Raw genomic sequence first — 12,504 nt, 5'->3', positions numbered from 1 at the left:
CCGTAAAACACTAAAAAGAAAAAAAGGTGTGAGTGAGTGAGGGAAGGTGTTTCAGCTTCGTGTGTGAGTGATTGAGAATGTTCCAGCTTTGTGAGTGAGTGAGTGAGTGAGTGTTCCAGTGAGTGAGTGAGTGAGTGAGGAGTGAGTGTTCCAGCTTTTGTGTGAGTGAGTGAGTGAGTGTTCCAGCTGAGTGAGTGAGTGAGTGTTGTGAGTGAGGAAGGGAGTGTTCCAGCTTGGCGTGTGAGTGAGTGAGTGAGTGTTCCAGCTTTGCGTGTGAGTGAGTGAGTGAGGGTCAGTGTTCCAGTTTGACGTGTGAGTGAGTGAAAGTGTTCCAGCTTGGCGTGGCGTGTTTGTCCGCCAACACACGTACGTACATGTGACAGTCGGGAGTGTAGGCGTGGTTGTCATGGGTGGTGGAGGGGAGCCGAGATTCGTTGATACATTCGTCTACATTTTTGTGATGAGCCAATCACTGAATATGAAGAAAGTTAGTGGAGAGAGACCGAACATCTATAGGTAGCAGAGTTAGTGTCCGTAAGCTGCAGCGCATTTACCGCCATGTCTGCCTTGCCATTTTCCCAGACATTGTCATAATCAGAGAGAGAGAGAGAGAGAGAGAGAGAGAGAGAGAGAGAGAGAGAGAGAGAGAGATTTGTAATTACTATTTCTTCTCCGAATTTCTTCCAGTTGTCTCTCTCATTCCTACCTTCGAATGTTCTCTCCTCCTCCTCCTCCTCTTCCTGCTCCTCCATCACTGTTTAACTACTCCTCTCTGTACCGCTTCTCTCTTTTCCTTCTACTTTTGACATAGAGTTACGATGATAGTGGCAAATGATTTAGTTTGACATGCTTATACTTGATCATATTTCATATTGTATTCGTGTATTAGAAGTGGAGCGAGTGGAGTGTGGTTGTGTTGTGTCCCGCCTCGGCCAGCGCGCGCAGTGGAGGAGGGAGAGGTGGGAAGGCCGGCGGGCGGCCAAGGCGCCAGTTTGAGACAAGGAGTGACGGTATTAGGAGAGTGGCCGTGTGCTGCTGGTGCCTTATTTAACATGGATTTACGCTGGTCAGGACGGTGACACGGGCCGCGGCTGCCTGTGAGTGCTGGTGTAAGCTTGGTGTCTGGCTGAGAGTGCCAGCTGTGGCCTGGAGCTGCTGAGAACTGCCATCAACACTACAATACTGGTGAGTGAGCCACCCAGCCACCACTTGTCCTGCTGGTGGAGTTTGCACAATGTGTTGTTGCATTAGACAGTGTCTCTGATAGTGTTGTTCCTTGTGTTAATTCCGTGTGGACGGCCAAGTGACGCTAGTGTGTGTGTGTGTGTGTTTGGAGACCGCCGCCACCACCACCACCACCATTCCGCCTCCCTTAAGCCTTCATCACACCAAAACCTGCCACTGACAGTTGTATCTGAACAGCTGATAGCCAAGCATAGTCATGTGGCTCCATTTAGTGACACCAGTGGCGGGAAAACAGTGCTGAGTGTGGCAAATATTAGCTAAACACAGCAGGCAGGCGGCAGCTGAGCCAGCACCGTCCACCTGATGACGTCACATCCCTGGGCTGGTGCGTGTTTGTGTGGCGTGAAGTATGTAGGACAACGGGGGTAGGCCTGGCCTGGTATTGCATACTGCTATTCTTGTCGTTGTTGATGCTTTTTATTATTGTTGTTATTGCAGTGTAGATAGGAGGAAGAGAAGGAGGAAAAAAATAGGAGAAATGGAGGAGGAGGAGGAGGCGGTGACAATGGTGGTAAGACTGTAGTTGAAGACAGTGTTTACTTGAGTTGCCCCTTTCAATGCTTGGTTTTCTGTATAATATCTAAAGGGAGGCAGAACAGGACAATATATAGTTTAGTCCCTCCTTCAATTCTGCGATATGTCACAATTAACAGTTTTTTAAGACGTTCATGGAATATTCCTAAGTATTTACGAGATGTGTGCAGGTGTGTTGAAGGTTTGGTAAATGTGTGTGTGTGTGTGTGTGTGTGTTTGTTTGTGCTTGTGCGTAATGTCACAAACACGATTACCACTATCATTATTACCTCTAGTACTACTGCTATTACCACCACCTCCACCACCACCAGTACTACTACTACTACTACTACTATTTTAGGTCTACCGGACGTCCTATCCTGACTACCGCAATAGTTCCTAGCCAAAGTCAGCGTTACAAGAACCACTACCACTACTACTACCACCACTACTACTACTATTTGGTGGCCTGTGACCTGCTATACAATGAAGAGGCCGCTGTATGATGGACAAGAGTGCGCTAACAGGTCAGTGATAAATTTTCTGACTCGGATGCTACGTAACGGGCGCCAAGATTCCTCCCAGTCACAAATGCCTATTGGGAAAGACCGACGCAGCGACACAGGCGGGAAGGGAAGGGAAGGGAAGGGCTGGAGACTGACACTACATAACTCGCTACCTTATTTCGAAAGACTTCCCCACCGCACCGCCATTATTTTCAAAGGCCTCCAGTTGAAGTGACACTGGTTCTCAAATGTGTTTTTATGGTTCTAGTAATGACAGATTCACAAGGTTTCTACACTTGATAGGGGAAATACCCGAAAATAACTAATAAAAACACTGTTCGTCATGATTTCTGTGTCCTTGGAAATCAGACGTGGTGATAGAGAAAATGAGTTTTAGTGATGTTTTAACGATTCTAATGACAGATAAACAAGATTTTTACACTATCAACAGAAGAAACACACTTGAAAAACCAGCCTATTCATCTCTGTGGCCTTGGGAAACAGTCATAGTGAAAGAGAGGGCGACTTTTAAGTATATTTTCTATGATTTTAATGAATGATAAGCAAGATTCCTATAATTTTCATAGGAGAAACACTCTTGAAAACTTGACTATTCCTCTCTATGGCCTTGGAAAGAGAGAGAGAGAGAGAGAGAGAGAGATGAGAGAGAGATTTCAATACTATTCATAGAGAGAGAAAACCAGAGAGATTTCTGCTGAGAAAACAGAGAGAGAGAGAGAGAGAGAGAGAGAGAGAGAGAGAGAGAGAGAGAGAGAGCGAGCAGGTAGGTTTCATAATGTTTAGTGGTCAGGTAAAGGGTTTGTCATTCTTTCCATCTCACCTGTCCTTTGTGGTGGTATTGTCTCTTCTCTGTGTGTGTATTGTTAGGAGGGGTTGCCGCACACCACCGCCCCCTCCAACCATTACCTGTGTGTTAATAAGGTGTTGAGGTGAGTTAGGACCGGCAATGCGTGTTTCTAGTGCATTTAAGTTAGGTTAGGTTAGGTTAAGTAAGTTTATTCAATGGTTATAGTAAAAATGTGGCGTGTTTAGTTAATTGTGCAAACACTAGAGGATAAAACACAACACACACACACACACCAGGGAAGTGCGTGTGTTGGTGGTGGCAGGAGAGGAAGCTGCCTGTAACAGTGTTGGAATTCTCACACACACCTGCACTGTGGCCACACCTTCCCCACACCTGCCGCGACTACTCAGGTGGGTGGTGGTGGTGGTGGTGGTATTGTAGTTACTTTAGTGCTTATTTTGATTGTTTTGTTGCTTTTTGTCGCCTTGAGTGTTTCAAATCAAAGTGAGACAGGACTTGTTAGTCGAACGAAGCAGAGAGAGAGAGAGAGAGAGAGAGAGAGAGACCAAACTGTGTATATACCCCTTGCTCATTAAACACAAGTTACCATCATCCGTGGCTAATCATCTTTGTGGTCTTGGAAATCATTCGTGGTAAGAGCAAAACGTTTTAGAATATTGACGTGCTTCAGAAAGTACACGAGTTTTTAAGGAGATTTCAGTGGTTGTAATGACACACGAACACTATTTCTTCATTACTAACGAGAGAGAAGCGCTTGTGAACCAGCTTGATCATCTTTGTGGCCTTGGAAAACAGTCAGTGGTGAGAGAGCAAAGTGTTTTTAAGAACTTACATGAGATTTTAAGGACATTACAATGGTTCTAATGACAGATTAACACTATTTCTACATTATTGACAGAAAAAACTCTTGAAAACTCGGCTAATCATCTTTGTAGCATTGGAAAACAGTTGTGGTGAGAGAGCAGAGCGTTTTTAAGAAGTCTTCACTATTTTAACCCCCACATGAGTTTCTGAAGGTGTGTGAAGTCACTAAGTAGTCACCAGAATAGATGTGAAAACGTGTCCTGGTGCTGAAGGGGTTAATGTCCAGTTTAGCTGTCTTGAAACACACATTTCTCTTTCACCGTATCTCTTCCCTTCCGATTCATTACTTTATTAACGTATCCATTACCACCATATGCACCCATTACTCTTCTTTCCCAGTGCCTTTTTCCATTACTATTTTTTTATCTTTTCTTTTTCTTTCTTTTTCTTTCTTATTCTTCTTTTTCTTCCTCTTTTTTTTTTTCTTCTTTTTCTCCTCCTCCTCCTTTTCCTTCTCCTCCTCCTCCTCCTCCCCTCCACTAACCTGACCTAACCTAACCTAACCCACTACATAATGACACCCAAAAGCATTCCCCTACCGTACATTAGGTTCCAAGACATTTATCCCACACTTTTGGACAACTCGATCGTTCTTTAGTGTCTGGTTTAGCTATCTTGAAACACACTCTTATGTCTCTCTATGCATCTCCTTTTCCTTCCATTTATTACTTTATTGATTTTTCCATTACTACCATTACCACGTACCAGAAACACCCATTACCTACTTCTCTCCCCAAGGTTTTTCCCGTCTCTCTCTCCCACTCCCCATCACTAACCTAACCTAACCTAACTTAAGCCACTATATAGTATTACCTAAAGCATTTCCTTACCATACATTAAGTTTCAAGACATTTATCCCAGATTCTATTGTTTTTTAACCCCTTCAGTACTGGGACACATTTTTACCTTGAGATTTGTGTACCATTAGACTATTTTACTGACATTTGCAAGGTTCTATGGAGGGAAGAAGATTAATGGCCACAGTTCTTACTATTTTAACCTCTTCAGTACTAAGACACATTTTTACCTTGAGATTTGTGTACGATTAGACCATTTTATTGATATTAGGAAGGGTCTGTGGAGTTCAGAAGATTAATATCCAGAATCTTCACTATTTTAATCCCCCACATGAGTTTCTGAAGCTGTAGAAAATCACCAAATAGTCACCAGAATGAATATGGAAACGCGTCATGGTACTGAAGGGGTTATGGGAACTGGCAATGAAGTGGGCCGTTTCTGGGGGAAGGATTTGTTGTCCTTCCTTAGAAAAATAAATAAAAATAAATAAATAAAATGAAAAATCAAAACACATTACTCTAACTCCCACTAACCCCCCCCCCCTCCTCCCCTCCAGAAGCTGTGTCAATGCTGCAACAGGCGTCCCCCGTGCTGTTGTGGCGGAAGGAGGTGGTGCTGTGGGGGACCGGGGTGAACAGCGTGTGGTGCCTAGTGGTGGTGCTGCTGTGTCTCCTGGTGGCGCTGTGGCTGCTGCGACCCAACAGGCACCTCCCGCCAGGCCCGTGGGAGCTGCCACTGGTAAGGCAAGCACTGCAGGGTTGTGTTGGTGGTGGTGGTGGTTGTGGTTGTAGTTTGTTGGTTTGTTGTGGTTTTGTGTTGTGGTTGTTGTTTGAGTTGTTGTGCTTGTAGTTGTGGTTGTTATTTTTGTTGTAGTTTTATTTTGAGTTGTAATTGTAGTTATGTTGTTTTGAGTTAGCTGTAGTTGTAACATTAGTTGTGTTGTTTTGTTTGTTTGAGTTGTCCCATACACCCCCCTTCACCCATTTTCTCTCTCTCTCTCTCTCTCTCTCTCTCTCTCTCTCTCTCTCTCTCTCTCTCTCTCTCTCTCTCTCTCTCTCTCTCTCTCTCTCTCTCTCTGTGTGTGTGTGTAACTATCATTTCATTATAGATCAGATTCATTCTTCGGCTGAGCCACGCCCCGCAGACCACGCTGACGGGGCTGGCGGGGGTGTGGCGAGGTGGAAAGAGGAAGAGGAAGAGGAGGAGGACCCTGAACTGCTTGCTGGTGACGTAGGATTGAAGGATGTGTAGGATAAGAAGGACCTCACTGAGAGACTAACGGTATCCTAGAATTGGTGAGTGTTGCTGTATGTACGTATGTATGTATGTATACGTGTTAGTATGTCAAACTGTGGCGTAGTGGATAAGGTGGTGGTGGTGGTGGTGGGATCGGGCAGACGTCCACGCGTAGGTTCGAATCCCACCACGTGACGCCTTGAAGCTTTGCCATTTGTGGAGTGGTTTAAAGTTAGCTACAAGTCACCAGGATGTTCCAGGTGGAGGTGTCACCACCCTTTGGGTGGTGATATGGGCCCTGCTATGCTCACCACTGGAAATAAAATGGTCTCCGCCGCTAATGGGTAGAAGATGGACAGCGCTTCCACATACTCTTTAAGTAGACCTATAGGCGCTATAGGCCATAATGTAAGAAAAAATATCTTAAAATGCCATCAAAACATGCCAAACTCTCTCAAGATGCCTCAAAACATGCCAAGCTGTCTCACAATGCCTTAAAAATATGCCAAGCAGTCTCAAAATTATAAAACGCCCTCAAACCATGTCAAACTCAAAATGCCCTCAAAATATGCCATATTCTCTTAAAAATGCCCTCAAACCATGCCAAGTCATCTCAAAATGCCTTCACAATATGCCAAACTGTCTTAGAATGCCATCGAAACATGTATGTATAACCGTATGCATGTGTTGTGTCAAACTTTAGCGAAAGTGAAACAATCTGTGTTCGTTTGTTTTTATAAGTGAACCTTAAAATATAACGTTTTCTGTTACACAATGGAGAGTTTTGCAGTGGACACTATGCTGGTTTGCGTGTTTATTCTCGTTTTCTATGAGGAAATTTGTACATCCTGATCTTGTTCTTGTTATTTTTCTTATTGTATTTTCTTTTTTTTTTCTTTTTTTTTTTTTTTGTTCGTTTCTTCATTTTTTTTTTTTTTTTCTATTTTGTTTTCTTTTCATTTTTTTCTTCCTTTTCTTCTTATTCATATTTTTATCATCCTTCTTCTTTCACTCTCCTTTTCTTTAATCTTTTCTATTTTCTTTCCTTTTAAAGACAATAATGGCACACAGAAAAAGAAGTCTCTCTCTCTCTCTCTCTCTCTCTCTCTCTCTCTCTCTCTCTCTCTCTCCAGTAATTAAATAGCTTCCCACAAGGTCTTTATTAAATCTAATTATAATTGTGCTATTTGAAGTAATGGCTTTATCTCACCATGGTAACTGTTGCTGTTGTTGTTGTTGTTGTTGTTGGTGGTGGTGGTGGTGGTGGTGGTGGTATTTGCAGAGAGGAAGACAAAGAAGAAAGAAGAGAAGGAAGAGAAAGAAGAAGAAAAATTATAGCACACACACACACACACACACACACACACACACACACACACACGTGGGAGTAAAGGTTATAGACATTTAAAAATCAGCTGTGTGTGTGTGTGTGTGTGTGTGTGTGTGTGTGTGTGTGTGTGTGTGTGTGTGTTGTCAAGGGGAATATATACACGTGGCCTTCGAAGGTTATTAGTGTGTGTGTGTGTGTGTGTGTGTGTGTGTGTGTGTTTTAAATGCCAAGATAAAAATAAATGTTTTGTGAACGCCTTACTATCTATTTATGTGTGTCTGTCTGTCTGTGTCTGTCTGTCTGTCTGTCTGTCTGTCTGTCTGTCTGTCTTAAAAAAATGCTAAACTAAAATAAAAACACGAAAAAAAGAAAATCAAAAAGAAAAATATTGATGCAGAGAGAGAGAGAGAGAGAGAGAGAGAGAGAGAGAGAGAGAGAGAGAGAACCTAGAGAAGCAAAGAATCACACATCCTCCTCCTCCTCCTCCTCCTCCTCCTAGTGAAGAACCACGTGTAAGAGAGAGGCAGAGGCGTGGCAAGAGGAAGGGGGTTTGGAAGGGGCGTGGCAAAGGGGTGGAAGAAAGGAGGAGGAGGGGGGGAGAGAAAATTCCACTATGTAACCTTGTCTTTATTTTTAAGGGGAGGAGGGGACAGTGGGGGGCGTGACCTTGTGTGTGTGTGTGTGACAGAACCAATGACCTCTCTCTCTCTCTCTCTCTCTCTCTCTCTCTCTCTCTCTCTCTCTCTCTCTCTCTCTCTCTCTCTCTCTCTCTCTCTCTTTCTTTTCTTTCATTTTTTTCTTTTCTTTTCATTTTTCGTTTAAGAAAGTGAAGAGAGACAGACAGACAGACAGACAGACAGACAGACAGAGAGAGATAAACACACACACACACACACACACTCGGTAGCTCAGTGGTTAGAGCGCTGGCTTCACAAGCCAGAGGAACCGGGGTTCGATTCCCCGGCCGGGTGGAGATATTTGGGTGTGTCTCCTTTGACGTGTAGGTGGTGTTCACCTAGCAGTGAGTAGGTACGGGATGTGAATCGAGGAGTTGTGACCTTGTTGTCCCGGTGTGTGGTGTGTGCCTGGTCTCAGGCCTATCCGAAGATCGGAAATAATGAGCTCTGAGCTCGTTCCGTAGGGTAACGTCTGGCTGTCTCGTCAGAGACTGCACCAGATCAAACACTGAAACACACACCTATCTTATACATGAATTCTATCAATCATAACTCTCATTCCTTTTAAACACACACACACACACACACACACACACACACGCTTCGTAGAACCAGTTTGCTCACAATTTTTGTTTCTTAGAGTGAACAGAACTGGTTTGATACTGGTTCTGAGGTGTTGCCAGTCCCCTGTTACCGTGTGTGTGTGTGTGTGTGTGTGTGTGTAGCAAGAGGGGGTTTTTAAATTTCTGGTTGGGCAAGTCTGTGTGTGTGTGTGTGTGTGTGTGTAATTCACCTCGGTCGCCTGCTGGTCACCCAGCCAGTCTTCCCCATTACGGAGCGAGCTCAGAACTCATAGACCGATCTTCGGGTAGGACTGAGACCACAACACACTCCACACACCGGGACAGTGAGGCCACAACCCCTCCAGTTACACCCCGTACCTATTTACTGCTACGTGAACACACCACACACATTAACACCCAAGCCCATTTGACTCACCGCCTCCGGGATTCGAACCCGGACTCTCTCGAGTGTGAGTCGAGCGTGCTAACCACTACACTACGCGGTGTGTGTGTGTGTGTGTGTGTGTGTGTGTGATTTATAGGCAGCAGTAGTAGTAGTAGTAGTAGTAGTAGTAGTAGTAGATAAAAAGGAGAAAAAAATAGGAGAGAGGAAAATAGGAGGAAGATAGGAGAGAATCAAACTTCTTCCTTCATTTTTTCATCCTTTTCTTTCTTTCCTTCCATTCTTTCATTTTCTTTCCTTCATTCATTTTCCTTCGTTTCTTTTATTTTTCTTCCATATCCTACATTTTCCTACCTTTCTTCCCTTTCATTCATTTTTTCTTCCTTCTTTCTTTCATTTCCATCCTTTCCTTAAATTTCCTTCATTTCCTTCCTTCCTTTCCATCCTTTTCCTTAATTTCCTAAATGTTATTAATTTTCCTTTATAATTTTCCTTCTTTTTAATTTTCCTTCCTTCGTTTCCTTCCTTCTTTCCTTCCTTCTTTCCTTTCCTTATTAGATTAAGCCAGGATTAATTTAGGTTAAGTTAAGTTAGGTTAGGTTAGGTTAGGTTAGGTTAGGTTAGGTTAGGTTGGGTTAGGTTAGGTTGGGTTAGGTTAGGTTAGGTTTGGTTAGGTTAGGTTAGGTTAGGTTAGGTCAAGTCAGGTGAGGTCAGGTGAGGTTAGGTCAGAGTTAGGTTAAGTTACTTTTTACATTTTTAGGTCAAACTTTTTCTTAAACACATGAAACGTTTAATTACCCAAAAAATGTAATAATGTAACCTTTTTTGTAAGTTTTTGTAACCTTTATGTAATTCATGTAACCTTCCTAACATGTGTAGATTTTTTGTAACTCTTTTAAACTTTTGTATTTTTTTTGTAATCCTTGAAATCTTTTTGTAATCTTTGTATTTTTTGTAACTTGACTTTTTTGTAACCTTTTTGTAATATTTAACTTTTTTCACCTAACTTATTTTTGTAACTTTTTAAACCTTTTTGTAATCTTCTAATCTTTTTGTAATGTCTATTTAAAACTTTTTTAATCTCAATCTTTTTTGTAATCTTTTTCTAATCTTTCGTATCTTTTTGTAATCCTTTTTGTAACTTTTAAAACCTTTTTGTAATCTTTCTTATCTTTTTGTAATCTTTTTAAAACTTATTTCATATCTTTGTAATCTTTTTCTAATCTTTCTTATCTTTTTGTAATCTTTTTTAAACTTATTTCTAATCTTCCTTATCTTTTTTGTAATCTCTGTAATCTTTGTCACTTTTTTTTAACCTTTTAGTAACCTTCGTCACCTTTTTGTAATCTTTTTTGTAATCTCTGTAACTGGTGAGTGTTTGGTCGTGCATTGCTGAAGCTAATAACTAGACAAGGTACCTTCACTGAATCAGGTACAAATATTACTAATGGTGAATTATGATGTGGTTGAATTTGTTACTTTATATGTTGGTTTGGCTAGAGTGCGTGTGTGTGTGTGTGTGTGTGTGTGTGTGTGTGTGTGTGTGTGTGTGTGTGTGTGTGTGTGTGTGTGTGTGTGTGTGTTTACATCCGCCTCCTCTCATTGTACATTTAAACCACTCCCATCACCCTCTACCCTCACCCCTTCACCTCATCCTTCCCCTCCCCCTCCCGTCTCCTTCCCCAACCCTTCCCTCCCTCTCTTCACACACACACACACACACACACACACACACACACACACACACACAAGGAATGCGAATTATAGTGAAGTGTTGTTTCCCCAGTTTTTGCTCCTCTCCCCTCCTTACCCCTCAAATGACCGACCCCTTACGCCCCCCTCTCCCCTCGACCCCTTCCCTCGACTCCCCTTCCCTCTACCTCCCCTCGACTCGCATCCTCTCCCCATGACCCCTTCAACTTCCCTCCCATCCTCTCCCCTCCTCGTCTTCCTTCCCCTTCCACGTGTAGGCAAGGCGTGGTATTGTCTCTAAGGGCGTGGGAGAGAGTTTAGTTGGCAACCCTGTTTTGTTTTTGTCCTTTTTCATCATTTTGATTTACCTTTTCGTGTGTGTGTGTGTGTGTGTGTGTGTGTGTGTGTGTGTGTGTGTGTGTTTCATTGTTCCTTTTTTCATCTTTTGTTAGTTTTTAGTTTGTTTCGTGTGTTTTTTTTCTTCGTTTTTATCTTTTTCTTCATTTTAAAGAGGAGGAGGTGGAGGAGGAGGAGGAGAAGATGAAGGAGAAACAGAAGGATGAGGAGGAGGAGGAGGAGGAGGAGGAGGAGGAGGAAGAGGATGTGAGGAAGGAATAGAAGGACGAGGAGGAAAAATAGAAAGAGGAGGAGAAGGATAAGTAGGAGAAGGAAGAGGAGGAGGAGGAAAGGAAAAGGAATAGTAGAAAGATGAGAAGGAATAAGAGAAAGAGAAGGAGGAGGAACACAAAGGAATACAAAGGAAAGAACAGACAGCAACAGCCTTACTATGTCTAACGAGGCTGTCTGTGTGGCTATCCTACCACTACAGATTCGAGAGGTTGAAGGAAAAAGGATATTATGATTCTAGGAAGGAAATTGCAATAATGACCAAAAATTTCCTTCCTTCTTTCATCATCCTTCCTTCCTTCCTTCCTTCCTTCCTTCCTTCATTTCTTACCTTCCACTTTGCCTCTCTTCCTTCCTTCCTTCATTCATTCCTTCCTTCATTCATTTTTCTTCTTTATTGTTTTCCTTTCGTCGTCTTCAAATTCTCTCTCTCTCTCTCTCTCTCTCTCTCTCTCTCTCTCTCATATTGTTGTAGCCATAATTGTTGTTGTTGTTGTTGTTGTTGTTGTAGTGTGTTGGTGGTGATTGTGGTAGTCCTTCCTTCCTTCCTTCCTTCCTTCCTTCTTCCTTTTCAAATTCCTTCACGTTCACCTTCTCATTATTGTTGTTGTTGTTGTTGTTGTTGTTGTTGTTGTTGTTGTTGTTGTCAGGGCATTTGATCACGTGTGGGTTTGTTTATCTTCAGCCCTTTAACTGGTTTGGGGGGGCGGAGGAGAGGGGGTGGTGGTACTCGTGGGAATAGGGGAAGGGGTGAACGGGTGAACAGGGGGCAGGGAATGGCTGAGGGTAGGGGAGGAAGTGATGTGGGGGAAAGTGGTAGTAGTAGTGGTTGTGGTTTGTTGTTATGGTGGTGGTGGTGGTGGTGGTGGTGGTGGTGGTGGTGGTGGTGGTGTGCACAAGAAAGGGATTAATCTGGCAGGGTTCCATGAGGGGCACACACACACACACACACACACACACACACACACACACACACACACACACACCTTACAACAACCCAAACACAAAAATAAAATAAAAAAAAACTCAAAATGCACGAAATTCAATAAACTTTTATACATTAAGAAAAATAGGTAAAAAAATAATAAATACGACAAATTACAGGTAGAAATTGTATACCTTAGTGAGTACAGGTGAGTACAGGTGAGGTGAGGCAGGTAAGAGGTGATTAGGAAAGCGTTCAGGAGAGTTCAGGGTTGACAGGAACGAAGGTACAAAATT

At 42.8% G+C, this 12,504-nt stretch overlaps 1 protein-coding gene across 3 annotated transcripts in view; it reads left to right on the top strand.

The window, feature by feature from the left end:
• The first annotated feature begins 967 nt into the window (after positions 1–967).
• LOC123510341 overlaps positions 968–12,504 on the top strand; it is a 38,066-nt gene continuing 26,529 nt past the window's right edge. For 2 of the 3 annotated variants that reach the window (XM_045265427.1, XM_045265419.1), the window contains exons 1-3: positions 968–1,185; positions 2,120–2,285; positions 5,312–5,493. In XM_045265427.1, coding sequence (XP_045121362.1) covers positions 2,245–2,285; positions 5,312–5,493 — 223 coding nt within the window. In that variant the 5' untranslated portion in view covers positions 968–1,185; positions 2,120–2,244. Of the gene's footprint in view, positions 1,186–2,119; positions 2,286–3,330; positions 3,483–5,311; positions 5,494–5,863; positions 6,051–12,504 lie in introns of those variants that run through there. The other variant, XR_006676476.1, reaches the window with a different exon arrangement.

This window comes from Portunus trituberculatus, chromosome 3 (genome assembly GCF_017591435.1).
Source record: "Portunus trituberculatus isolate SZX2019 chromosome 3, ASM1759143v1, whole genome shotgun sequence".
NCBI classification, from domain to species: Eukaryota; Metazoa; Arthropoda; class Malacostraca; order Decapoda; family Portunidae; genus Portunus; species Portunus trituberculatus.
Note: the sequence above shows the minus strand (reverse complement) of the source record. Positions and strands in the feature narration are given on the sequence as shown.